Raw genomic sequence first — 14,675 nt, forward strand, 5'->3', positions numbered from 1 at the left:
CAGACGATAATTGCAGTCAAAAAACAGGCAAATAAAATAACAGAAGGTTTAAGAACTTTCCAGAGGTGTTTTCTTGAAAAACAGATAAACGATAACGCAGTCACGCTACAAATACTATTTCTGCGTGGAATTTATAATAAGGAAAATACTCACGGTCTTGACAGCGATCACCAGGGACACCGGAAGGACATATGCATTTGAAGGTATTGTCTCCATTATTCACGCATGTGCCATTGTTGGCACAGGGATAGTCTAAACAGGGGTCCAAACCTTGAAAACGTATGATAAAAGTCAACAAGATATCTTCGAAATTTAAGCATCCTGGAGAAGACTGCAAATTAAACTTCTAATGCGCGACGAAATATTTCATCTGCGTCCAAATCCTAATCATACATCACCACCTATCTAAACATTATTCTTTCGAGAAAAACTAAAAAAAACAAAACACAAAAATTAAACAGGTGGAATACTTACGGACTTGACAGCGATCACCAGTGACACCGGGAGGACACATGCATTTGAAGATATTGTTTCCATTATCCACGCATGTGCCATTGTTGGCACAGGGATATTCTGAACAAGGGTCTAAACCTTAGAAATAAGGATAAAAGTTAAAAGGCCACCGATGAAAGTAAACGTTTCTATAGTAAATTTCAAAACCCTTAATGTGCGGTGTACATTCTTTATTGGTTCGTCCCCTGGGGCTTTTCAGAGTTAATGTTACACTACAAACATAAAACGTTTGAAAATCCCAATTGGCAGGAGGCAGACCAGTTGGCTATTTACACAGCGCAGCCGAGGAGTTGAACTCGGGACGACCGAAAAGTAATCCAGTAAGTGGCAGGGCAGAAACCTTGAACCCGGGACCACCAGATTACAAGTCCAGCACCCTAAGCACCAGGTCAAGCCGCCCAATAGAGAGTTTGAGCTTCTAGGGAATGGAATTCTAAGTCTTCTCTTCCTAAAAAATGGCCCAGACACCTCTCAATATCTGATAGACAAAGCTCTTTAGCTGGATCCTTTGAAAAGGAAAAAAACTAAAAACAAAACAAAACAGATAAGCTTAAAAAAGGAAATACTCACGGACTTGACAGCGATCACCAGAGACACCGGGAGAACATATGCATTTGAAGGTGTTGTCTCCATTATCCAGGCATGTGCCATCGTTGGCACAGGGATATTCTGAACAGGGATCTAAACCTTAGAAATAATGATAAAAGTTAAAAGGCCACCGATGAAAGTAAACACTTCTGTAGTAAACTGCAAAACCCTTCATGTGAGACGAAAAGTTTTGTTTCTATCAAATTGTTCATATCAAAGGAGGGTTCGGGTTTCTCGAAAGAGGAATCTTTAGTTTTTCCTTTTAAAGAGTTTGTCCAGGCACTCATCAATTTCTCTTGCCTTAAATTCCCCATTTAGAGGATGGTAAGCGATAAGATCACCTTAGTACAAACAGAAAGAACCAATTAATTACCGTACTGATATGTGGAACGGTTTTGAGTGAATCTTGAGCTCCTGAGGGCGCTTTCACTGAAATTTAGGGATTTGTAGTAGTGAAAAAGGATTGGTTGTAAACAGAGATCAAATTTCCTAAATTAAGCGTAAAAATTGAAGTGTACAATCCCGTAAATTTTACAGTATATTGTCGATCTACAATGTATGATATTGCCACAGGGATAGTCTAAGCAAGGGTCCAAACCTCAATAGCGTAGGATTAAAGTTAACAGGCCATCAACGAAATTAAAAAATCCTGAAGTAGACTACGAATTAAACCTCTGATGTGCGACGAATTATTTAATCTGCGTCTAAATTTTTATGTTAAGACAGGGTTTCAGCATCTTTGAAGTAGAAATCTAGTATATTCTTCTAAAGAGTTCGTCTGGAGAATCATCAATATCTAAAAGACCCGGCCCTTAAAATATGATGATAACAAATCACTACCTATCTAAAACATTATTCTTTCTAGAAAACCTAAGAAAAAAACAAAACAAGTGTACTTACTTTGGTAGGTATGCACTTGGCAGCGATCACCGGTGACACCGGGAGGACATATGCATTTGAAGGTATTGTTTCCATTATCCACACAAGTGCCATTGTTGGCACAGGGATATTCTGAACAGGGGTCTAAACCTTAGAAATAAGGATAAAAGTTTAAAGGCCACCCACGAAACTAAAAATTCTTCTTTGTCCGTCCATTTTCCCATTGTTAATTTTACAAACTGTTAAAACAAGGTTATGCGGTGTATTTCCCATTACCTCATTTGGCATTTGAATTAGTGGAATGATAAGTGTATTTAGTTGGTGGACGAACTTAGATCATAGGCCTTAAATTACTTGAGGGTAAGAGATGTATGAATCGAAGAGTTAGCAGACGGCACATGTCATGAAATATAAAAGACATATTTCTGAAACTGCGCGTTACCTTCATTCATGGCAGCTTTAATGTCGACTTTATCTTAAAATATGATGATATCCAGTCACCACCTATCTAAATCATTATTCTTTCGAAAAAAACAAAAAAAAACAAACAAACAAACTTTAACAAGCCCATTTACTTTGGTACTTAAGGACTTGGCAGCGATCACCGGTGACACGGGGAGGACATATGCATTCGAAGGTATTGTTTCCATTATCAACGCAAGTGCCATCGTTGGCACAGGGATATTCTGAACAGGGGTCTAAAGCTTAGAAATAATAATAAAAGTGAAAAGGTCATCCACGAAAGTAAAACTTTCTGTAGTAAACTGCAAAACCCTTTATGTGCGACGGAAAAATTTGTTTCTATCTAAACGTTCATGTCAAGAGATATATTTCTTAAACTGCGCGTTACCTTCATTCATCGCAGCTTTAATGTCGGCCTCATCTAGAGCAACGTCAAAAACTTTCATCTGAGCTATTTTGCCATTAAAGTATCTGGAGTCGCCAATCTTAACGCCCATTCGAACTTGCCCGTCGTTCGTTGATATCCTGTCAGTTTTGCCGATGTATTTTGTTTTAGACAAATGGCCATTGACGTACAAAGAGTTGACTCCAGTGATGTGATCATAAGTTGCCGCAACATGGGCCCACTGTCCCACTGGAAGTGCCTGATCAGTCAATATGGCATCGAAAAACGCATGATTTGGGTATTTGGTGATCCTGTTAAAGAACCTGCCGTTAACAATCCAAATATGGACTCCCCAAGCTCCGGAGTTCTTGTAGTTAAAGAGCGGTCCGTCTCGACCACCGGGCTGAACCCAGCACATCAGGGTTATAGAGTGCAGGGTGTCCAGTCCTCCGTCATTTGGGAACTCTATGAAACTGTTTGGGTTGCCTGAAAACTGGTAGGATCCATTGGTTTCTCCATGGGGTCCAGTTGTGAGCTCCACTTGCCCTAAAACTCCAGCTGGCTGCTTATTGTCAATTTCTCTTGCCTCAAATTCCCCATTTAGAGGATAGTAAGCAATAAGATCATCTTAGTGTACAAACAGAAAGAACGAATTAATTACCACCATGATATGTGGAACGTTTTTGAGTGAATCTTGAGCTGCTGGAGACGCTTTCATTGAAATTTAGAAAGTTGTGGTGGCGAAAAAAGTTTGATCGTAAACTAAGAAACCGAATTTACTAAATGAACCGCAAAAAACTGAAGTACACATTCCCGTCAGTTTTCCAGTATATTGTCGATCCATAATTTTGGCACAGGTATAGTCTAAGCAGGGGTCCAAACCTTAAAAACGTATGATAAAAGTTAACATTAATCACATTAATCGATTTAAACATTGTGAAGAAGACTGCAACTTAAAACACTAATCATAGCCATTACAATTTTCTCAAACATGATTGGTGCATTAGCTGCTTTATTTATCACTAATCATTCTGTAGAGCTGTAATCGCACAGTTGGCTGTAATGGAATAGTTGAAGTAGCGCGTAGAACAGTTGTGAGCTCCACCTGCCCTAAAACTCCAGCTGGCTGCTTATTGTCAGTTTCTTTTGCCTTACATACCCCATTTAGAGGATAGCAAGCAATAAGATGACCTTAGTATACAAATAGGAAGAACGAATCAATCACTGTACTGATATGTGGAACGGTTTTGAGTGAATATCGAGCTCCTGGAGGCGCTTTCACTGAAATTCAGGGACATGTAGTGGTGAAAAATGATTGGTCATAAACAAAGACACCGAATTTTCTAATGAAACGCAAAAAAATTGAAGTGCACATTCCTTTCAATTTTACATTGTATTGTCGATATATAATATTGGCATAGGGATAGTCCAAGCAGGGGTACACACCTTAAAAACGTATGATAAGAGTAGAAGTGGAAATGCTAGTCTTTTCTTCTAAAGAATTCATCCAGACACTCATCAATATATAAAAAAAACACCGGCCCTTAAAATGTGATAATATCGAGTCACCACCTATCTTAAACAGTATTTTATCAAGAATAACTAGAAAAAAAAAACAAACAAACAAACAACTTAAACAAGTGTACTTACCATTTTTCTTACGGACTTGGCAGCGATCACCAGTGACACCGGGAGGACACATGCATTTAAAAGTGTTGTCACCATTATCCACGCATGTGCCATTGTTGACACAGGGATCTCTTGAACAGGGATCTAAACCTTCAAAATATATCATAAAAGTTAAAGAGCCACCTAGTAAATTGGAGTTAACTACAAAACCTCTCATGTGGGACGACAAATTATGTTTGCGTCCAAATTTTCACATCAATTACGAGTCTGGGTTCTTGGAAGTGGAATTTTAGTCTTTTCTTTTTAAGAGATCGTCTTTTAAAAAGTCATCTACCACGGAGTATCCATTTTCGCTTTGCTCTCTTCTCTTTCCGTCCATATTCCCATTGTTAATTTGATATACTGTCAAATGAAGAAACCGCGGAGTATTTCCCAAGACATCGTTTCGCAGAAGAATCAAGTAGTGGAATGATAAACGTATTTAGGTATTAGACGAACTTAGATCATGGACCTTAAATTACTTGAGGGTGAGATATGTTTACATCGAAAAGTTAGCAAACGACATATGTCTTGAAGTATAGAAGACATATTTCTTAAACTGCTCGTTACCTTCATTCATCGCAGCTTTAATGTCGACTTCATTTAGAGCAACGTCATAAACTTTCATCTGAGCTATTTTGCCATTGAAGTGTCTGGAGTCGCCAATCTTAACGCCCATTCGAACTTGCCCGTCGTTCGTTGATATTCTGTCAGTTTTGCCGATGTATTTTGTTTTAGACAAATGGCCATTGACGTACAAAGAGTTGACTCCAGTGATGTGATCATAAGTTGCCGCAACATGGGCCCACTGTCCCACTGGAAGTGCCTGATCAGTCAATATGGCATCGAAAAACGCATGATTTGGGTATTTGGTGATCCTGTTAAAGAACCTGCCGTTAACTATCCAAATATGGACTCCCCAAGCACCGGAGTTCTTGTAGTTAAAGAGCGGTCCGTCTCGACCACCGGGCTGAACCCAGCACATCAGCGTTATAGAGTGTAGGGTGTCCAGTCCTCCGTCATTTGGGAACTCTATGAAACTGTTTGGATTGCCTGAAAACTGGTAGGATCCATTGGTTTCTCCATGGGGTCCAGTTTTGAGCTCCACCTGCCCTAAAACTCCAGCTGGCTGCTTATTGTCAAATTCTCTTGCTTTAAATTCCTCGTTTAGAGGATAGTAAGCGATAAGATGGCCTCAAAACACGAAAGCAAAAAAGGAATTTATTGCTGTACTGATATGCGGAACAGTTTTGAGGGAATGAGACAGGACTGAAACAAACTACTTTCCAGGGTTATTTTAGAATCAGTAGAGTTCCTTTAAAACAATCACTCATGGTAAATTTCTTTATATTTTAGCGAAGGGGAAGAGCCAGTATTTTTAGGGGTGAAAGAATCATACTTTTTTTGGCAATAGATTAAGAGTTAGTAGTCGTAAGAGCAACAGAATCGAATTTGTTTTTGGCAGTTACTGGAAAGCTAGTAGTCCTCTAAAAATAAATTATATTTAAATATGGAAAATGTCGCAGAATGACCCTGACTTCCACAAACCCCAACTTCGCTACAATTACTTGAATATTTGAATCAGGAAGCTAGTGGACGAAACTTTTCATCAAATTAAAAAAGGCATGTTTCTTTTGAAGTGCATTACCTTCATTCATCGCAGCTTGTATGTCGGCTTCATCTAGAGCAACGTCAAAAACTTTCATTTGAGATATTTTGCCATTAAAGTATCTGGAGTCGCCAATCTTAACGCCCATTCGAACTTGCCCGTCGTTGGTCGATATCCTGTCAGTTTTGCCGATGTATTTTGTTTTAGACAAATGGCCATTGACGTACAAAGAGTTGACTCCAGTGATGTGATCATAAGTTGCCGCAACATGGGCCCACTGTCCCACTGGAAGTGCCTGATCAGTCAATATGGCATCGAAAAACGCATGATTTGGGTATTTGGTGATCCTGTTAAAGAACTTGCCGTTAACTATCCAAATATGGACTCCCCAAGCACCGGAGTTCTTGTAGTTAAAGAGCGGTCCGTCTCGACCACCGGGCTGAACCCAGCACATCAGCGTTATAGAGTGTAGGGTGTCCAGTCCTCCGTCATTTGGGAACTCTATGAAACTGTTTGGGTTGCCTGAAAACTGGTAGGATCCATTGGTTTCTCCATGGGGTCCAGTTGTGAGCTCCACTTGCCCTAAAACCCCAGCCGGTTGCTTATCGTCAATTTCCCTTGCTTTAAATTCCTCGTTTAGAGGATAGTAAGCGATAAGATCACCTGAGTACACCAACAGGAAGCACGAGTTAATAACCATACTAGTTCTGTGAAATGGTTTTGGGTGAGAATCGAGTTCTTTATGGACAGGATTTAAAGAAATGTGCTTGCTATGCTAACGTGGATTCAGTAAAGGTCATATAAACCAATCACTGATATCAAATCCCTATTTATGTTTTTTTTTTCGATAAAAGATGAAAAACCGGTGGTTTTAAAGGTAAGAGAATTGAATCTTATTTTGGTAATAAGAGAGCCAATAGTCTTAACAGTAAGAGAACTGAGATACATTAGTATCCACCTGCCAAGAAGACTGATACTTGTTTCCCGCAAACCGGTAGAGGAGAGATTTCGCATAGCACGTGTTGTAGTAGTAAAATTATTTGGTTCCCTTCTGTAACAAGAAATTCTCATATTTTCTAGCAAGGAAGGAATTCCTAACCGAAATCACAGTCGAAACCTCCGTGCACAGTGGTAGGACATACTGCTAGGATCATTTTTCTTTGTTCCACCCTCGTGACAAGGTGAAAAACATCCTTGTCCATTTCTTTACTGAGCTCAAAAGTTACCATCTTTCTTTGTCGATTTACAAACATGACGCTGTTGACATTGTTGATTCTAACAGTATACAGGACGCGTGTCACTATATGAACTTGGTAATAAGCCTTGCTCACTGTAGAGTCTATGTGGCTCAGTGGTAAAGCATCGGAGCGCGGGATCCGAAAGTTTGAGGTTTTATTTCTCATGGGGACTCAGAATTTTTTCTTTGTCCCTCGCTCGTGACAAGATAAAAAAAACCATCTTCCATTTCTTTACCAAGCTAGAAACTTACTCTCTGTCTTAATCTATGTTAATGTACTTCTAAACATTTGGTTTCTATATCCTGAACCCGGCAGAATGAAGCTAACCTTTGCTGACCCCTCCTTCTCTTCAAATCACTTGAAGGTAAGAGATATTTTAATCAAAAACTTAGTGGACGAAATATGTCGTGAAATATATGTAACTTTCTTTTAACTGCACCTTACCTTCATTCATGGCAGCTTTTATATCGACTTCATCTAACGCATCGTCATAAACTTTCATCTGAGCTATTTTGCCATTAAAGTATCTGGAGTCGCCAATCTTAACGCCCATTCGAACTTGCCCGTCGTTCGTTGATATCCTCTCCGTCGTGCCGATGTATTCTGTTTTAGACAAATGGCCATTGACGTACAAAGAGTTGACTCCAGTGATGTGATCATAAGTTGCCGCAACATGGGCCCACCGTCCCACTGGAAGTGCCTGATCAGTCAATATGGCATCGAAAAACGCATGATTTGGGTATTTGGTGATCCTGTTAAAGAACTTGCCGTTAACTATCCAAATATGGACTCCCCAAGCTCCGGAGTTCTTGTAGTTAAAGAGCGGTCCGTCTCGACCACCGGGCTGAACCCAGCACATCAGGGTTATAGAGTGCAGGGTGTCCAGTCCTCCGTCATTGGGGAACTCTATGAAACTGTTTGGGTTGCCTGAAAACTGGTAGGATCCATTGGTTTCTCCATGGGGTCCAGTTGTGAGCTCCACTTGCCCTAAAACTCCAGCTGGCTGCTTATTGTCAATTTCTCTGGCTTTAAATTCCCCATTTAAAGGATAGTAAGCGACAAGATGACCTTAGTATAGAAACAGAAAAAACGAATTAATTACAATACTGATATTTGAAACAGTTTTGAGTGAATCTTGAGATTCTGGAGGCACTTTCATTGAAATTCAGGGAGTTGAAGTGGTGAAAAACAATTGGTCGTGAACGGAAAATTAACCGAGAAAATGGCAAAAAGTGTTCATTCACGTCAATTTTACAGCATATTGCCGATCGATAATATTGGTCAGTCATTTAGAACTTTCAGCTCCTGGTTTGGATATAGAACTGATCCAGAACTTGAAAACAGCAGCTCTTCAATCCAGGCCGTTAATACAAACAAACTGAAGATTTATTCTCCGGACCATGGCCAATTATTTTGAAATAGAACCCATCAAAGATCGACCTAAAATACTGATTGGCGATTGCATTCATTTTGTCGCAGGGACCTGTGTCAGCAACAGTTCACCTGCAAGAGTCCGGATGATTTGGGGGAAAGCCGGACCTCTGGATTGTGATCAGGGGACGAAGACGAGTTGCAAGGACTATTCCCTTTGTGTGAGCCCACCTTCATGAAATTAAGACTAGTTGAGATATAGAATTGAACATTATAAGTACAGCCAATGACCACTGCGTAATATAGGATATGGGTGATAAAGTGTTAAGTAATGTATCAGAGTAAAATAGTGTCGGGTTGTGAAAAAACTCAGCGATGATCCGCAAGTTTATATAACTCTCTTCACCTCCCTCCCCCCCCCCCTCTCTCTCTCTCTCCCCCTAGAGGTATGATGGGCACTTTTGTAACTTTGCTGTCTCTTCAGCTAAAAAGTCGCCCTTTATCTCTATTAGAACCTAAAAATTGGTATTTCCTGAAAATAGACGTTGCTCTCGTTCTGCCCTGTGAAAATCTTTGCCAGACTTTCAAAGCAAAACGCATTATAAACATTTAAACTGCGTTCAGGTTACAAAAGTTCCCTTTTGCCGTGGAAAGGTCTATTTTTTGGTCTTCAGTCACCAAATTTCTGCGGTATATAGGTATTTAGGAGGGTAGTACACGCCATACAATTCACTCTTTTTCCACCCTAAATTTTGAGTTGGCCATTGCGTGTGGAAAAATTTTTATCGGTTGCCGCATACACCTCTCACGTCGACTTGAAGTTTCCAGTTTGATGAAAACGCCTTCTTGCAGACAGCACAATTCGAAACTTTATTTCGTCCTTGTTATTGAGTCACATTTTATTAGATTTATACCAATGGCAGGTATACTATTATAGTTTATGATTCTGAAATTTTGCTGCTTTTAGTTAAATCTTTATATTAAAAAATAGCTTTCATGTAAGGGTTAGTATATGAAGAATGCAAAGTTACGGAAGTGCCTGTTTAGCAAGATGTTCCGTCAGTGAGAGAAGCGCACTTTTTTTTTAATGAAACATCAAATGATTTGGTGAAGAACAAGACCTAAATAACAGCTTTCATCTTCGAACTGTGTATGTTCTTCAAGACCAGATTTTTTTCATCCAGAAATAAAGGAAAAAAAAAAAAGAAAATCAGTAAGCCACAACACATCTTTAATTTGTGTTGAAGTCACTTACGAGATGAATTGCTCAGAATCGTTATATTTGGTTGAGAAGGATGCATGTTTTTCCTTTCACAAGACAAACTTTGAAATTGTGTTGAAGTCTTTTCAGTTAAACAGTTCTTTATAACCCTGCTGCTATAAAAGGTTTTGTGAAGTTCTTGATTCACCCAATTGACTTTTAAGGCAAGGCAAGTTCTGCTTCACTTAGAAAAGAAAAAAAAAGGTAGATTGGAAATGCAATTCGGCCATCAAAGTGTCCTGCAACTGATCGAAAATGTAACAATCTTTGGAGACACGTGTTACTCTGCTGATAGGAATTGCTATTTAAATACAAAAAAAAAACACCCCCTTTCACAAGAAAGCTCAACGTATGTTTTTGTATTTGACTAAGCTCAGTACTTTTTTATGCTATTTGTAGACCGACGATCTGACTTGACCTGGCATCAGCCGAAAGATTTGGGTTACTCAGTTGCGTTTTCTAGCTTCCATAAATAGTGTTCATGAAAGAATAAAAAATTCGTTTCTATTCACGCTTAGACCTAACAAGACAACCAAACGTAAACTACTGAGCGCGCTAAGAACTAACGAAACAATCAAACGTAAACTATATAGCGCGCTTAAAAACTGACAAAACAATCAAACGTAAACTACTGAGTGCGCTTAGACCTAGTGAAAAAATCAAACGTAAACTACAGAGTGTGCCTAGAACTAACAAATCAATCAAACATAAACTACAAAGCGCGCTTAGAACTAATTAAACAATCAAACATAAACTACAGAGCGCGCTGAGAACTGAGAAGACAGTGAAACATAAACTGCAGAACTAAAAAAATAATCCAATGTAAACTACAAAGCGCGCTTAGACCTAACAAGACAGTCAAACAAACTACAGAGCGCGCTTAGAACTAACAAAATAATCAAACGTAAACTACTGAGCGCGCTTAGACCTAACAAGACAATCAAACATAAATTACAGAACGCCCCTAGAACTAACAAGACAATCAAAACGTAAATTACAGAGCGCGCTTAGTCCTCACAAAACAATCAAACTTAAGCTACAGAGTGCGCTTTGACCTAACAAGACAGTCAAACATAAACTACAGAGTGCACTTTGACCTAACAAGACAGTCAAACATAAAATACAGAGCGCGCTTAAACCTAACAAAACAATCAAACGTAAACTACAGAGTGCACTTTGATCTAACAAGACGGTCAAACATAAACTACAGAGCGCGCTTAGACCTAACAAAACAATCAAATATAAACTACAGAGTGCACTTTGACCTAACAAGACAGTCAAACATAAACTACGAGCACACTTAGAACTAACAAAACAACCAAACATAAACTACAGGGCACGCTTAGGCCTAACAAACCAAACAAACGTAAACAACGGAGCTCACTTTGAACTAACAGAACAATTAAACACTTACGACAAAGCGCGCTTAAAACCAACAAAACAATCAAACGTAAACTACAGAGCGCGCTTAGAACTAACAAAAGAATTAAACTTTAACTACAAAGCGCACTTAGAACTTTCAAAGTACAAAGTATCCCTCACATATGGAGGACAGAGGTGGCAAAGGATTACTTTTTCTGCAATCTGTTGTAACTCTGGCCCATTCTCCGCGTCCTTGCTTTATTTTTCCAGTGTCGGTGCACGTGGATGACGTGTGCACGACGGGTAGTTGTCGAAACGTACTCGTAAAGCGATGAAGGAAAGGAAAACGCACCACTGAGGGATACAATTGGCATCGAAAGATTTTTATTCACGAGTTGCTATGCATCAAAAAACGAACGAGTGAGCGCAGAGAACGAGTGAGTTTTTTTATGCATGGCAACAAGTGAATAAAAATCGTTCAAGCATTTTCCATGGTGTAATGTTTTTATTTCATACGTACTGAAATTTTTTCTTACTGAAAGCCGTACGCTTGTTGCCCTCCTCTGTGAAGTACTATCGTTCATGTTTACGATTGGACGAACGATGTATTTTTAGTCATTCGCTCAGTATGTATGAAATAATAATGTGCCCTGCACAGTTACAAAACTGCCTGTCACGTTACAGAAGTGCCCCTTTGTGTTACAAAAGTGCCCTTTCCTTTAGCTCTCTCTCCCCCCTCATGGCTATTATTTAAAAGCGGAAAAAAAGACTTGCCTCCAAGGCTCAGGTGCTAATACTCTATGCCGCGGTTTTACGTTTAATGACCTCTAAAATTACAGTGACCTTCTTTTGTTCAGAACAGGAAAAAATTCTCATTCGAGCGCTTACGTTCAAATAACTCAGTCAATCGTTAATCTTTTGTATTTACTGAAACACAACATGTTAATTATGGAATTTGGATAAGTTGCGTCAGAGAACCCTTAAGTTATAAGTACAGTTAACGGTTTGTGCACTTTAAAATCTTTTTACTTTGTTAATTAGCTATCAGTCCAAGAACGTTTCTGCAAGGGCCATTTAATAGCTTTACTATCCTCGAAGGCATTTGGAAAAGTTCTGTGTTTATCGGCTAAAAAATACTTTGAGGACCGAGTTTGTGGAAGGAAACGAAGCTCTCTTATTAAGCAATAGAAATATCGAGCATATATTTAAAACATGTTGATTAACAGCGGATCAAAACGTCACTGAACAGACTTTTCCGGGTCAAGCAGAACATATCATTGCTTGAGACTTACGCCATAGCTGCCAATTGAAAAGCCCTTTCTTTTGTTTCGTACAGAAAAAAATATATTTGGCCAATGAGTCATTCAAACTTAAAATTTCTTGAGGTTATGGAGGAAGTGTAGGTGAAGGGAAGTTAGAGAAGGAGTGATGCCGCGGTTTTGCGTTCAATGGCCTCTTAAATTGAAGTGACCTTCTTTTGTTCAGAACAGGAAAAAATTCTCATTCTAGCGCCTACATTCAAATAACTTAGCCAATCGTTAATCTTTTGTATTTACCGAAACACAAAATGTTATAGAATTAAGATAAGTTTCTCCGGAGAACCCTTAAGTTATAAGAACAGTTTACGGTTTGTGCACTTTAAAATCTTTTTGCTATGTTAATTAGCTATCGGTCCAAGAACGCTTCTGCAAGGGCCATTTTATAGCTTTACTATCCTCGAAGGCATTTGGAAAAGTTCAGTGTTTATCGGCTAAAAAATATTTTGTAGACCGAGTTTGTGGAAGGAAACGAAGCTCTCTTATTAAGCAATAGAAATATCGAGCATTTGATTAAACATGTTGATTAAAGGCGGATTAAAACGTCACTGAACAGACTTTTCCGGGTCAAGCAGAACATATTATTGCTTGAGACTTACGCCATGGCTGCCAATTAAAAGGCCCCTCTCTTGTTTCTCATATATTTGACCAATGAGTCATTTAAAATTAAAATTTCTTAAGGTTATAGAGGACGTCTAGGTAAAGGGAAGTTAAAGAAGGAGGGATGGTGGAGGGAAGGGTGACAGGGGACTGAGGAAAGAAAGAAAGAAGTCTACTATCATTATCAATTTAAAGCGAACCCTAATAAATTCAACATTTCAAGTAAAAAAAGGTAACAATTTACTGTATTGCTTCAAAATTGGACTGCATATTCTTCGATATTTTTTACCATGCCCTCCGCTGATAATATTGAGAACTAGGGAGTGCTCTCTATGAATCAGAAATGTATTGTCTTTCTCGGCATTCAAGTAGCGCAAACTTGATGAACGAGTGGTAGATTACAGCTAATTTTGGCCACGAAGGAAACGAAAAGAAGAACCATCAGCCTATCATTGATCTTGTCTAGGATTCCAGTCGAGAATTAAGTGTTTTCGAAGACCAGTATTCGTGTGAAGTTTTTAAGAGATTTCTTGCATATTAGCACATTTTTTGTAAATGTGAAGGTAATTATGCAGACTTCGTCTGCAGCGCAATGAGTCCATTGTTGAGAGATGTCAAGGAGGAAATAAATAATCAGGCCCGTAGCCAGACTTCAGAACAAGACGAGGCAACTTTCGGGTGCCGAAGGCTGAAGGCAAAAGTCAAAAGGCAATTGCCACGTCTTGCCTCATGTTAGCTTCGGCCCTAATAATCAGCAATATTTTCATTTTATCCTACCTTCAATTCCATTTGCTGAGAATGCCAAAAGTGGGAAGATTACATAGAGTAGTATTCCTTGTTTCAAGTTCATCTTAAATCCAAAAGATAAACAGCAATACCAGACAAACTTGTTGACTGTTAACACTCGTCGTTAATATTCTGAATGACCTCTGCGACTTTTTCCGCTTTGCTCGCCTCAATGTAGAGTTTTACACGGTTCATGTCCCGATAAACATTGGATTAAAACTTCTTTTGTTTTAAATACAATATAATAGTTTCCCTGATTAAATCTATGATTAGAAACTGGAATAATAGAGAGGAAAAATTAGTCGAGTGTTTCAATGAGAGCGTGCAAGAATGCAGGATAGCTAAGGATTAACGCGTACGATTCCTTTATTTTGTTCGTCTGTGAGCAAACCTAAAGTATTTAGAACTAGTTCAGTTTCATTGTTATTTCATCTGCTGGTTATGGCAACTATGGTGTCACACATCGTAGAGAAAGCCACTTAAGCGCACATCGTAGAGAAAGCCACTTAAGCAGTGAACTATAGATGTAAATAGTTAGTAGTTGAAGTTTTCATTTTGAGTTAGTCTTATGCGTTCCATGGCAAAAAAAAAATACACATCTTCAAGAATTAGTGTGAAGCTGGAAAGTTGGGCTCAC

At 38.9% G+C, this 14,675-nt stretch overlaps 1 protein-coding gene across 5 annotated transcripts in view; it reads right to left on the minus strand.

The window, feature by feature from the left end:
* Positions 1-14,188, minus strand: part of LOC113665981 (uncharacterized) — a 62,922-nt gene extending 48,734 nt beyond the window's left edge. For 2 of the 5 annotated variants that reach the window (XM_089182645.1, XM_089182643.1), the window contains exons 1-11: positions 14,030-14,188; positions 7,787-8,410; positions 6,144-6,767; positions 5,066-5,689; positions 4,478-4,606; positions 2,831-3,454; positions 2,556-2,684; positions 2,002-2,130; positions 1,084-1,200; positions 475-591; positions 154-270 (exon numbers count right to left, since the gene is read on the minus strand). In XM_089182645.1, coding sequence (XP_089038771.1) covers positions 154-270; positions 475-591; positions 1,084-1,200; positions 2,002-2,130; positions 2,556-2,684; positions 2,831-3,454; positions 4,478-4,606; positions 5,066-5,689; positions 6,144-6,767; positions 7,787-8,410; positions 14,030-14,102 — 3,307 coding nt within the window. In that variant the 5' untranslated portion in view covers positions 14,103-14,188. The remainder of the gene's footprint in view (positions 1-153; positions 271-474; positions 592-1,083; positions 1,201-2,001; positions 2,131-2,555; positions 2,685-2,830; positions 3,455-4,477; positions 4,607-5,065; positions 5,690-6,143; positions 6,768-7,786; positions 8,411-14,029) is intronic. The other 3 variants (XM_089182648.1, XM_089182647.1, XM_089182646.1) reach the window with 2 other exon arrangements.
* Between the last annotated feature and the right edge of the window lie 487 nt (positions 14,189-14,675).

The sequence above is a fragment of the Pocillopora damicornis genome, chromosome 9, assembly GCF_964200805.1.
Source record: "Pocillopora damicornis chromosome 9, jaPocDami1.2, whole genome shotgun sequence".
NCBI classification, from domain to species: Eukaryota; Metazoa; Cnidaria; class Anthozoa; order Scleractinia; family Pocilloporidae; genus Pocillopora; species Pocillopora damicornis.